Genomic DNA, 13,649 nt, shown 5'->3' with positions numbered 1-13,649 from the left:
TTTGATTTGCATTTCCCTGATTGCTATGGAGGTTGAGCATGACCTTAAGTGTCATTTAGCCATTTGAACTTCTTCTGTTGAGAATTCTCTGTTCAGTTCAGTGCCCCATTTTTTAGTTGGGTTAATTAGCATTTTAAATTCTAGTTTCTTGAGTTCTCTATATATCTTTGAGATCAGACCTTTGTCTGTTGCAGGGTTGGTAAAGATCTTCTCCCAGTCAGTAGGTTGCCTTTTTGTCTTAGTGACAGTGTCCTTTGCTTTACAGAAGCTTCTCAGTTTTAGTAGGTCACATTTATTCAATGTTGCCCTTAATGTCTGTGCTGCTGGGTTTATACATAGGAAGCGATCTCCTGTGCCCATCTGTTGTAGAGTACATCCCACTTTCTCTTCTATCAGGTTCAGTGTGTTCAGGCTGATATTGAGGTCTTTAATCTACTTGGACTTGAGTTTTGTGCATGGTGATAGATATGGGTCTATTTTCATTCTTCTACAGGTTGACATCCAGTTATGCCAGCACCATTTGTTGAAGATGCTTTCTTTCTTCCATTGTATACTTTTAGCTTCTTTATCGAAAATGAGGTGTTCATAGGTTTGTGGGTTAAAATCCGGGTCTTCTATACGAATCCATTGGTCGACTTCTATGTTTTTATGCCAGTACCACACTGTTTTCATTACTGTAGCTCTGTAATAGAGTTTGAAATCAGGGATGGTAATGCCTCCAGAAGATCCTTTATTGTATAGGATTGTTTTGGCTATCCTGGGTTTTTTGTTTTTCCATATAAAGTTGATTATTGTCCTCTCAAGATCTGTGAAGAATTTTGATGGGACCTTGATGGGGATTGCATTGAATCTATAAATTGCCTTTGGTAGAATTGCCATTTTTGCTATGTTGATCCTCCCAATCCAAGAGCAGGGGAGGTCCTTCCATTTTCTGGTATCCTCTTCAATTTCCTTCTTCAATGCCTTAAAGTTCTTTTCAAATAGATATTTTACCTCCTTGGTTAGAGTTACCCCAAGATATTTTATGCTGTTTGTGGCTATCGTGAAAGGTGAAGCTTCTCTGATTTCCTTCTCTGCTTCCATATCCTTTGTGTTTAAGAGGGCGACTGAATTTTTGGAGTTGATCTTGTATCCTGCCACATTACTAAAGCTGTTTATCAGCTGTAAAAGTTCTTTGGTGGAGTTTTGGGGGTCGCTTATGTACACTATCATATCATCTGCAAATAACGAAAGTTTAACTTCTTCTTTTCCAATTCGAATCCCCTTGATCCCATTATGTTGTCTTATTGCTATTGCTAGAACTTCAAGCACTATATGGAAGTGGTATGGCGAGAGTTGACAGCCTTGTCGTGTTCCTGAGTTTAGTGGGATGGCTTTGAGTTTCTCTCCGTTTAATTTGATGTTAGCTGTTGGCTTGCTGTATATTGCTTTTATTATATTTAGGTATGAGCCTTGTATCCCTAATCTCTCCAATACTTTTATCATAAAGGGATATTGGATTTTGTGAAATGCATTTTCAGCATCTAATGAAATGATCATATGCTTTTTTTCTTTCAGTTTATGTTGTAATAGGAGCGGCGGTGGGGCTGGGTCCCCAACACCCCAGCCGCCTGCTTGGCTAGCTTATGCCCCAAACTAATTACAAGGACACTGTATTCTTTTAATCACTGCTTGGCCCTTTAGCTCTAGCCCTTACTGGCTAATTCTGATATCCCAATCAACCCATCTCTAATAGTCTGTGAGCACCGATCTTACTGGGAAGATTCTAGCCTAAGTCCATCCTGGGTCGGAGCTGGGGCATGGCGTCTCTCTGAGGCTTCTGCTCAGGAGAGGAGAGCTGTGGAGTCCGAGCTCACTTCCTCTTCCTCCCAGCGTTCTGTTCTGTTTACTCCTCCCACCTATCTTCTAACCAATGAGGACCAAGCAGTTTTGTTTATTTAACCAATGACCTTCCTCCATCATTTCCCCTTTTTCGGTTTAAACAAAAAAAAAAAGGCTTTAACTTTAACATAGCAAAATTACATATAACAAAACAATTATCAAGTAAAAGTTACAAAAATCTTTATCATAACTAAGGAAAACTATACCTATAACTAACTATTCTTAACTCCATCAAAGACTCCAGAAAGATACAATACTACCTAAGCACACAAGAAAAAAGCAACTTTCAAACTCTAGAAATGACAGAGACATCTCGCTGCCCGGACAGTTACCCAAAGTTCCTCTGTACTGTTGGGGCATCCATCTTCAGCCTTCAGGCCCATGGTATCCAGCAGACATTTTCATAAAGCAGGAAAATTCAAAGTCAGTTCAGTCACTATCTGTTGTGTCCTGCAAGTTTATTTATATGATGGATTACATTGATAGATTTTCGTATGTTGAACGAGCCCTGCATCTCTGGGATGAAGCCTACCTACTTGATCATAATGGATAATTTTCCTAATGTGTTCTTGGATACGGTTTGCCAGTATTTCGTTGAGGATTTTTGCGTCGATGTTCATGAGTGAGATTGACCTGTAATTCTCTTTCTTGGTTGAGTCTTTGTGTGGTTTTGGTATCAGAGTGACTGTAGCTTTATAAAAGGAATTTGGCAATGACACTTCTGTTTCTATAATGTGAAATACATTAAGGAGTATAGGTCTTTTTGGAAGTTCTGGTAGAATTCCGCATTGAAACCATCTGGTCCTGGGCTTTTTTTTGTAGGGAGGTTTTTGATAATAGCTTCTAATTCTTCGCGACTAACAGGTCTATTTAGGTCGTTCACCTGGTCCTGGTTTCACTTTGGTATATGGTATTTATCTAAAAAAGTGTCCATTTCTTTTACATTTTCCAGTTTTGTGGCATACAGGCTTTTGTAGTAAGATATAACGATTCTCTGAAATTCCTCTGTGTCTGTGGTTATGTCCCCCTTTTCATTTCTGATCCTATTAATTTGCATATTCTCTCTCTGCTGTTTGATTAGTTTGGATAGGGGTTTATCAATCTTGTTGATTTTCTCCAGGAACCAGCTTTTTGTTTCATTGATTCTTTGGATTGTTTCCTGTGTTTCTATTTTGTTGATTTCAGCCCTCAGTTTGATTATTTCCAGTCTTCTACTCCTCCTAGGTGAGTCTGCTTCTTTTTTTTTTAGAGCTTTCAGGTGGGCTGTTAAGTCTCCAATGTGTGCTGTTTCTGTTTTCTTTAAGTAGGCACTTAGTGCTATGAACTTTCCTCTCAGGACTACTTTCATAGTGTCCCATAAGTTTGAGTAGGTTGTTTCTTTATTTTCATTGAATTCGAGGGAGACATTAATTTCTTTCTTTATTTCTTCCTTAATCCAGGTATGGTTCAGTAGTTGACTGTTCAGTTTCTATGAGTTTGTAGGCTTTCTGGGGGTAGCGTTGTTGTTGAATTCTAACTTTAATCCATGGTGATCTGATAAGACACAGGAGGTTACGAATATTTTTTTGTCACTGTGTAAGTTAGCTTTGTTACCGAGTATGTGGTCAATTTTCGAGAAGGTTCCATGAGCTGGAGAGAAGAAGTTATATTCTTTCCTATTTGGGTGGAATGTTCTATAGATGTCTGTTAAGTCCATTTGATTCATTACCTCCATTAATTCTCTTATTTCTCTGCTAGGTTTCTGTTTGATTGACCTGTCCATTGGTGAGAGAGGAGTGTTGAAGTCTCCTACTATTAGTGTGTGCCATTTGATGGCAGCCTTGAGTTTTAGTAATGTTTCTTTTATGTACGTGGGCGCTTTTATATTAGGGGTGTAGATATTCAGGATTGAGACTTCATCCTAATGAATTGTTCCTGTTATGAATATAAAATGTCCCTCTTCATCTCTTCTGATTGATTTGAGTTTGAAGTCAACTTTGTTAGAAATTAGTATGGCCACACTTGCTTGTTTCTTAGGTCCATTTTCTTGATAAAACTTTTCCCATCCCTTTACTCTGAGTAGGTGCCTGTCTTTGTGGTTAGGGTGTGTTTCTTGTAAACAGCAGAATGTTGGATCCTGTTTTCGTATCCAATCTCTTAGCCTATGCCTTTTTATAGTTGAGTTGAGCCCATTGACATTTAGTGATATTAATGACCAGTGGTTGTTAATTCCGGTCACTTTTTTAGTAGTAGAGTTTGTGTGTTTCCTTTCTTTGAGTTGCGCTGGTGAAGGGTCTCTAAATGTTTGAGTTATTGTGGTCATTGTTGGACTCCTTGGTTAGTGATTTTCCTTCTATTACTTTCTGCAAGGCTGGATTTGTGGCTACGTATTGTTTAAATTTGTTTTTATCCTGGAAAATTATGTTTTCTCCATTTATAGTGAACGAAAACTTGGCTGGGTATAGTAGTCTGGGCTTGCATCCATGGTCTCTTAGTTTCTGCTGTACATCTATCCAGGACCTTCTGGCTTTCATTGTTTCCATATAGAAATCAGGTGTAAGTCTGATAGGTTTACATTTATAAGTAACTTGGCCTTTTTCCTTTGCAGCTCTTAATATTTTTTCTTTATTGTTTATGTTTTGTGTTTTGATTATTATATGGCGAGGAGATTTTTTTTTTTGGTCCAGTCTATTCTGTGTTCTGTATGCTTCTTGAACCTTCAAAGGAATATCCTTCTTTTGGTTTGTGAAAGTTTTCTTCTATAATTTTATTAAATATAATTTCTGGACCGTTGAGCTGTACTTCTTCTCCTTCTTCTATCCCAATTATTCTTAGGTTTGGTCTTTTTATTGTGTCCCAGATTTCCTGAATGTTTTGTGATGAGAATTTGTTGGCTTTGCTGTTTTCTTTGATCAGTGTGTTTATTTTCTCTATGGTATCTTCAGTGTCTGAAATTCTTTTTTCTATCTCTTGTAATCTGTTGGTAGTACTTGTCTCTGCATTTCCTGTTTGTTTACCCAGATTTTCCATCTCCATCCTTCCCTCGGTTTGTGTTTTCTTCATTACTTCCATTTCATTCTTCATGTCTTGAACCACTTCCCTTACCTGTTTGATTGCTTTTTCTTGTTTCTCTTGGTTTTCTTCAGTATCTTTGAGTGCTTTATTCATTTCCTCTACCTTTTTGTTTGTGATCTCTAATTGTTTATGGCAGTTTTTCACCTCCTGTTTAAGGTCTTCTATTATTTTCATATAATTCACTTTTGAGTCGATTTCTTCTAATTCTTCTAGAGTAGGGTGTACAATTCTTCTTATTTCGGGATCTCTGGATTCTGGTGATGTCATGTTGCCTTTCAGGTTGTTGGAGGAATTCTTGCCTTGGCGCCTTCCCATCTCTTCTTTCAAATGGAGCCAGGAGAGGCCTGGTGTCTTGGTGCAGTCTTTGCTGTGACTGACTCTCTGGTTGTAACTCTTCAGTGTAGAAGCAGGAACCGTCCAGTCCAGATGGAACTTCTCAGCACTGAAACATAGACGCCTGGTAGTCCAATGACCCGCGGACAAAAGGGAGAACTTGGGGGGCAGGGCGGGGACGAGTAGAACAGAGGACACCCTGCTGCAAAAGCTGAAGGTCCGCGTGCTCCCTTGGGGGGGGGTGTCCTTGAGGCTTGCCTCGTAGGCAGGCACTCACCTCTCTGGGTGGGTAGCCTTGGTGTAGGAGAAAACTGTTCCTGAGCAAAGGACCTAGCAGATAACGCAGGCTCTTGGGGGGGGGGGGGTCGAATGTAAGAAAGACAGCCCTGCAGAAGGAGCTGGGGGAGGGTGGCCTGTGCTCTCTTCCGGGACAGTCCGCCCCTGGAAAGCACACTAACCTGTCCAGATGGAACTCCTCAGTACCTAAACAGGGCCGCCTGGTATCCTGATGATCCGGGAACAAAAGGAAAAAATCTGGCAGGCGGGGCAAGATCCGCTCTGGGTGGGTCTCCCGTACAGATGGAACTCCTCAGTACCTAAACAGGGCCACCTGGTAGCCCGATGATCCAGGGACAAAAGGAAGAAACCGGGCAGGCAGGACAAGATCCAGGAGTACACAGGCACCCCTGGAGCACAAGCTGAAGGTGCACGTGCTCCCTTTCGGGGGTCCTTGAGGCCTGCCCGGTAGGCAGGCACTCACCGCTCTGGGTGGGTCGCCTTAGTGTCAACATGCTCATTTCTGAACAAAATTGTAACAAAGTCTCTTGTGAGTGCACGATAACTCGATGGAGAGTTTGTCATGTGGTATTCAATCCTCTGAAAGTATCTATGAACTGATCAATATCACCTTGTATTAACCAAATAAACCCACATTATGTTTCTGCTTATGGTTGAGGAGAAAACATGACAGGCAACAGAAGCAGAAAAGTTAAAATGTGGTTCCTTGACATCTTAATAGGTTTTTCCGTTTTGCCGAGTGTGATGCATAGTCAACTAACTGCATGACCAAGGGAACCCCCAGCTGCTAAAACAGGCAACTGATGATGAAAACAGAATTACAAGAATAAGAGGCAAGAATATTTCAAAAAGTTTGAATGAATGTAATACATAATTTTAAACGGTTTATGAAACCCACAAATTTTGGGTCTGGGAATATAGCTGAATGGTAGAATGCAAGTCCTTGGTTTTTACCTGCAGGACCACACACACGCACACACACACACACACACACACACACACACACACACACACACACACAAGATTTGAAAAATATTCTTCTGAATAATTTTTAAAAAGTATTAGATGCAAGAGCTCAAACCCATGCTATCCAGTGCTCTCTCATATTTGTCAATCTGAGGTATACTCCAACACAATGGTCTCAGTCTCAATATACTTTTACATTACACAAAGCTCTGAATACTGGTGTGTTATATAGAGATTCTTATCGTGGTCCATATATTCTTGAAAGGAGTTTTAGAATTTGAGAAATAACTTGTCCCATGACTTTATCATAAACACACAAAAAGATACTAAGAAGAGAAAAACAGAATTCTTAAATTGCAATGTTTAGTGAATAAAATGCTCTTACCCAGGAAGAAGACATGGTAGTTGGAGATTCTGTTAAATCTCAAATGGTATGAAGTATAAACGTGAAAAAAAAATATGCAGCATATTGTGGTGTTTTTTCTGATTGACAGTCGAAAATGTAATAATGTTCCTCAGTTATAAGTCATAATCATCCATATGGTTAAGCATCCTGGATTTCTGGCTACTGTCTGTTTGCATTTGATGTTATCTCATTAGATATTTCCCTTTAGAAATATTTGTGAAGGGAAAGTTTGGAAAAGATGAGGCCAAAGCACTGTCTTGGTAAGACCTTAGTCGAATAACCTCGAGGGATGGCACTTGATCTAATCAGTAGAAAGATATTTATAGGTACTTTGGAACCTCAAGAATGAATAGTTCTAATATAAACATGAAAGGTGCTAAATCAACAAAAAAAGCGTGACTTTTAGGTGTTTGTTAATAGAAAACAAGAGTCACTGAAACAAAAATCAATGCCCCTTTTACTTTTCCCTCAGCCATTGTATGCTTTGCTAATTTTCTTTCTATTTCAGGCTTTGTTTCATAGTCCTTTCTAGTTATTTATTTTCTTGTTTTCTAATACATATCATTCTTCAAACCTTAAATAATTCTTTGCAAAGAATTCTTGAGTATGCACAGGGAATCAGGACCTGCAGGCATTTCTGGTACATTGCTTCATTCGTGCAGTGTTTGTTGTGCTTGATGTATAAGGCTGCTGGAAATGCCTGATTCAGTTCCTGTCAATTCTGCGTAGGAAAGGACAAAATGGCTAGTGTGAGAGGGACAGAATTCCTTGGAATGTGGATGAAGGGAGATCAGTCCCTCTCACTTGGAATGTGGATGAGGGGGAGATCAGTCCTTCTCACTTTGCAGTATTTAGCGATACCTCACAAAATACCAAACTTATAGGTGCAAAATCAAAGTGGCATATACACACAGAGATTAAAAAGAAAAATAGAATATGTACATTCAATTTCTATCCTATGTTAGATCAGGCAAAACAGTTGTAATACAAAGCAACCACATAGAATTATTTTCATAAACTATTGCCTCTTCTTGCCAGATATATTGTAGGATAAAGAATTGCACAAATTGGACATACAAATAACAAATAAACAGGTGGCAGAAATGATAAATGAAAACATTTAAATAGGTAAAATAATTTTTTAAATCACTCTTACTTTTAAATTAGTATATATTTTTTTCTTTTTAGTTACATTAATCTTTATTACTGAAATATCTTGTATGCCTTTCCAAATGTCTAAAAACAAACTATAAAAGTCTATAGGTCCCCCAAATTTAGTTGATAGAAATTAATCATAGTGACTTCTTGCATATTCTGAATTGACTTGCCTTCCTAGAGATGGTTAAGCTAATTTATAAGTTCAGTACTAATATTAATAAATAAATGTATATGTTTAATTTAGTGAAAATGAACAATTTTGCTTCATATTTATTAAGATGAGACAGACCAATTTTTTATCTCATGCACTTTTCTTAAAAATCTAACTTTTGTAGCCTTTATACATATAATTCAAGGGATGAAGTTTCAATCAAGAGCAATTTTGATCATTTATTGTCCATAATTGGCATATTCTTCGGTGATACTGGAGTGAGAGCCGCTTCCTCTTTCTCTTTGAAATTGTAATTATTATCTTTATTTTTCATTCCAGGACCTTTCTAGAGAGTGCCCTGGGTTCAAATACTCTTCATTTTTTTTCACGGGTACCCCTCAAGTACATCGAGGTCAATGTAGTTAGGAGCTAGCGCTCTTCAGTGATCTTCAGCTGGTACTCCTCATTCTCTCAAGAGACTCCCCACTGATGTGGGCCCTTAAGCTTGTCCTGGAGTGCCATTAGTATCATGGCCCTTTTCACAGTCCACTTATAATCAGACATCTTGCCCTGTCTACTTGTCCTTAGAGATGCACTTCAAAATACCCCATGTAACATTTCTTTCACCTCATATTCACTGTTCAAATTTAGGTCAGGCTGCCACACTTCCCGTTATTATGCCTGTGCCATCCATTCATCCCACAGTCTGCTCTGTCTGGATCATACTTGACTTTGCAGCACCGTTCAACACACTTGAACAGTTGCTATTCTCTGCAAACTTCTTTGCTTCCAGCATGCCGCACCTCCATGCTTTTCACCTTTTGTTCCTGTTCTTTGGTGTGCATTTTTGTTTCTGTCTCCTGGGCCAGGATTCAATATTTGAATATCTTTATATACTTCTTCCTTTGTGAATGCCATCAGGTTAAAGGGTTTAAATCTTATATTTATGATAGGTTTAAAGTGTAGTTTAACTGATCCTTTCATATACTATGAGCTCACACAATATCTCTTGTGAATTACTAAGATGTCTGCTATAGAATATGTTCAAACCCAGTTTTGCAACATCACACAAACACACATACACACATACATAGACATACAGTGCAACCCACAAGCACTGGTATATAATATGTCCCCACAAATACCGCTTACAACCTGCTCTAAGGTAAAATATTTTAAATCATCCTTTATCCATGCCTTTCCTTTGATGCCATTCAGCTCTTCCATCAGCAAAGGCTCAACACCTGATACTGCTCTACAGTACCTTCATTGTCATCATCTGTGAACTTGTTTCCTGATTTCTGAATTGTTCTACACTATCTCTTCCCTGTACAACACCCAAATCCATTTTGCTAAAATATAAGATTATGTTGCTTCCTTGCATAAAGAATGTTGGTGACTTTCTATCTTATATGCAGGCAAATTCAAAAGCCTTGAAGTTTGCAGGCCCTTATTTTCAGAGCTGATTCAATATCTTCAGTCTGATTTATCATATTTAAGCATTTCCTTTAGGTTTTAGGTGAGATGACATTCTTGGTTTGTTTTTTTTTTTTTTTCCTCTTTTTGAGAAATTCCACTTGGAAGGGTTTGTGTAATGAATGAGTTCTTTCACCTAAAGCTTTTTTTCTCACATCTTTCTAACATATTAATCACGGCCAATAAGATGGAATCCTACCTAACAAGCAGACATTCATGTGCATATATTTAATTGTACTCATATACATACTTTAGTGATAAACATTCTGCAGCCCAAAGAATGCCAATAATTCGAAAATACGAAGATGTTTGATTTTGTCAACATACTTGTGTTGATTTTTGTCATGGTTTAGCATTCATATCTAATACTTTTTCTGCAAATATTACTGATAGTCTCATGATTTAAATAAATTGTGATTATTATCTGACAAAAGCACATCATTCTCCTTTGGCTGTGGTTATTTTGGCTTACATTAATGTATGTGGAGATAATTAATGTTTACATGGCCATTAGCTACTCATTACTAATAGGAACTACTTTTTTGGAATATTGCAGATACCCTTATTTTTAATAATATCTCTTAATTCTTCATTTCCTTTAATGAAATGACTACAGGTTTGAGTTTTCAGCTCTACTTAATGGTGTATCACTTTCTTGAGCTTAGATAATCAAATTTGTATATTTAGTTCTGGATTAGTGTTGTTTTATTATGCTAGTGGAGAAAATACTGCAAGTTATCTCATGGAGATTATTGAATATGAAGCCGAGAAAAGTTGAATGATAGCATTACACCTTGTGGCAAATCTACCATACAGTCAGAGATCTGCACAAATATCATTGAGAGCACAGATGATGTAAAATCACAGTAATGCATTAGTTAAAGACAAAAAATCACACATAAGTTCTTAAGACATAATAATTTCCCATATGTTCTTATAATTTGTCTGTAAACAGTGCCGAAGTTCCTGCAGGTTTTAGAAGCATAACATGTAAGTCTACAGATAAGTGTACCACTCCAAACACGCTGCCTCTTAACCGTCCTTACAACTGTGCACAAAGCCAGTGCTTTGATTTCTCCTTAGTATTTGATACCACTCCATTTCTTTTGTACAATGTCCTTAATTATCTTTCTTAATGTTTTTCCCTATCATGAGTGTAAGCTTCATGTGAAGAGCGCTGTTTGTAAGACTCAAGTAGAGCATGGAGTGTCTATTGAGTGCTATAATCAATAAAGTGTTGGACCAGAGGAACACAAGACTACTTTGAACCACTATACTCTTAAGAGTGTTTAGTCTTAAGAGTACACACAAACAAATGTCATTTTTCATTGCCATTTTTCCTCAGGCATTGTTTTCTTTTCCAAATATGGATTGTTTACGTGGTATTGTCTTTCTTTGAGTACCTCTTCTCTCTGTTTTGAAAAGTATTTCTTCTTTTTTGTAGGATTGTAATATGTACTTACATCATTTTCCTTTTTCCCTGTCTCGCTCCAAATTTTTCATACACGCTTTGTATTTTTCTTTCAAATCAATAGGTACTTTTCGTTTCTATCATTAATTGTTGTTACGCACATTTGTGCACACATGTGTATAGGATGTAATTACAATCTAAAAATAAAATAAATAAAAGCACATATATCTCATTAGTATGCAAAAATAAAACTAAGGTGATTTGACAGTACAGTCTCTAAGTATATATCTGAGATAACTCACCTTGATTTGTTTAGAAAATCTATCAGACTGCTGGATACGTGAATGAGTTTTATATCACCAGGTATTATAATTATGCATTTTAACATCAGAAGTTAAAATACTATCTTTATATCTCATCAGCATGCAGCAAATAAATGGGAAACAAACATGCATTGAGGCCCTAAAACACAATATGGTCCAGTACTTCATATTTGGGTATGAGTACAGATAATCTTCAGTGATTTCCAATGAATAGGAAGCTTTGATGTGGAGACTGAGGCCAGATGCTAAATTTATCCATTTATTTATGAAATTAGTATGAGAGCTAACATGATTTTTAATCAAACCTATCTATCTTTGGACAATTTTCTCATTTCCAGGTTTGGCATTCCCTTTATTTTAAAACAGGTGGTTTTTTTAGTAATTTGAGTCCTTACTGTTCTGGGATATAAAAGTAATTTTATTGCAAAATTACCATGAGCAATTTTGTCACCATCACTCCCAAACTGAAGGTTGAGTCCTGTCATCCTGCTTTCAGAAGGCGAGGTTCAATTTCTTTTCGACTGACTAGATCATTGTCAAAACATCTTTGCTCAATGAATAATACCTTTAAGTGAAAATATGGTTTCCTTTTAAGTGTACAATGTCAATGTCTTATGTGATTTTTTTTTTGCTTTTTCTATATTAATTAAAGTGATAACACAACAGAAAAATAGCAAGCCAAAGTACTACTTATTATCCTCTGGGAACTTTGGTTTTACCAAATTTACCAAATGGTTCTACCATGTACCAATTTGTTCTCTACATTCTATGAATGTTAATTACTATATGATTCAATTTCCTACTTTTGTAATTTATATATTTGATGAAGCACTGTTCTTTGTAAGAGAAATGCAAGGGGATTTTGCATATGTATAAATTAGGGGTATCATTTACTATTGTGGTGTCATATTTATTTTGATAGTGATCATTTTCTTCTCTGTTTACTTTCAGAAAAGCCTCTATCAAATGTCCTTAATTATTTGTTTGATATATATGAAATTGTGGTTTCTATCATTTTTCCTGGTGCCTAAGGCTTTCAAATATAAGTCACTATAAATTCAATCAATTCAGTTGCGAAAAACAAATTAGACAAAAAGCAGAAAGAAGTATAATAATATCTTATATTGCAAAGTGTAGATAGATTCAATAATTCTTTCTACTATTATAACTTATCTTCTTTTTACTTTTAACCTGGCTATAAAAATTAACTCTCTCATATAAAAGATATTGTATATAAATGTTTATTAATTCTAGAAACAGGGAGTCTTATAGGGAAACTTCTAATTGGATACAATGAAAACTATTTTAATGTCAATTATATAGATATTGCTGGCATTTGTCAGAAAGGTCAGATATGGTAATGAGGATGATTTTATAAATGTCTGGAACATCAGTGAAATCAGTCAAATGGTAAATATGGCTGCCACCCATCCTGATGGCCTGATTTTATTCCCCATATCCAACATAGTAGGAAGAGGGAATATATATTCACATGTTATTCTGTTACTTCAATGTGTGTGTCTTGTGAAAGCTGGTTTGGAGAGCCACCTAACCCAGGAAGCACATGGTGAATGATTTCTTATTTTTTGAAAAATGACTGCTTTAAAATATGTATATACAAACAAATGTGTGAATGACTCAGTTTTTCAATATTAGTAACTTTTTTTTCTAAAAAAAATGCTCTCATTTAAAATTGTGCTATTTCAAAGTCAATATTGAGAACACTGTTCATGTTTCTCAAAAATATTACTTGTTCAATGTAAAACTTGTACTGATTGATTTTCAAACTTTATATTCCAGGAGTCATTAGAACAGCTTTACACAACATGGACAGAGAAGCCAGAGAGCATTACTCAGTGGTCATTCAAGCCAAAGACATGGCTGGGCAAGTGGGCGGACTCTCAGGATCCACAACAGTCAATATAACCTTGACTGATGTCAATGACAACCCACCACGGTTCCCACAGAGTACGTACCTTTTCCCTACATCTTGCTTTGAGAATTATTATTCATTTATGCAAAACAAATGGAATGATTGAGTATAGAATGTACTGTTTTATGAACTGAGACTATTAAAATATTCCCATGTCTGTTGCTTGCCTTTGTGCTTGTGTCTTTTTATTAGTGATGTGTAAATATATCACTTGACCTAAGGCCTTGAAATTCTGAGACACATACAGTATAGTGTCAAAG

General features: G+C 36.7%; 1 protein-coding gene across 4 annotated transcripts in view; it reads left to right on the top strand.

The window, feature by feature from the left end:
* Positions 1 to 13,649, top strand: part of Cdh18 (cadherin 18) — a 739,086-nt gene that overhangs the window by 644,081 nt on the left and 81,356 nt on the right. For all 4 annotated transcript variants that reach the window (XM_075975833.1, XM_075975835.1, XM_075975834.1 and 1 more), the window contains one exon: positions 13,257 to 13,424. In XM_075975833.1, coding sequence (XP_075831948.1) covers positions 13,257 to 13,424 — 168 coding nt within the window. The remainder of the gene's footprint in view (positions 1 to 13,256; positions 13,425 to 13,649) is intronic.

The sequence above is a fragment of the Microtus pennsylvanicus genome, chromosome 6 (genome assembly GCF_037038515.1).
Source record: "Microtus pennsylvanicus isolate mMicPen1 chromosome 6, mMicPen1.hap1, whole genome shotgun sequence".
Taxonomy (NCBI): Eukaryota; Metazoa; Chordata; class Mammalia; order Rodentia; family Cricetidae; genus Microtus; species Microtus pennsylvanicus.
Note: the sequence above shows the minus strand (reverse complement) of the source record. Positions and strands in the feature narration are given on the sequence as shown.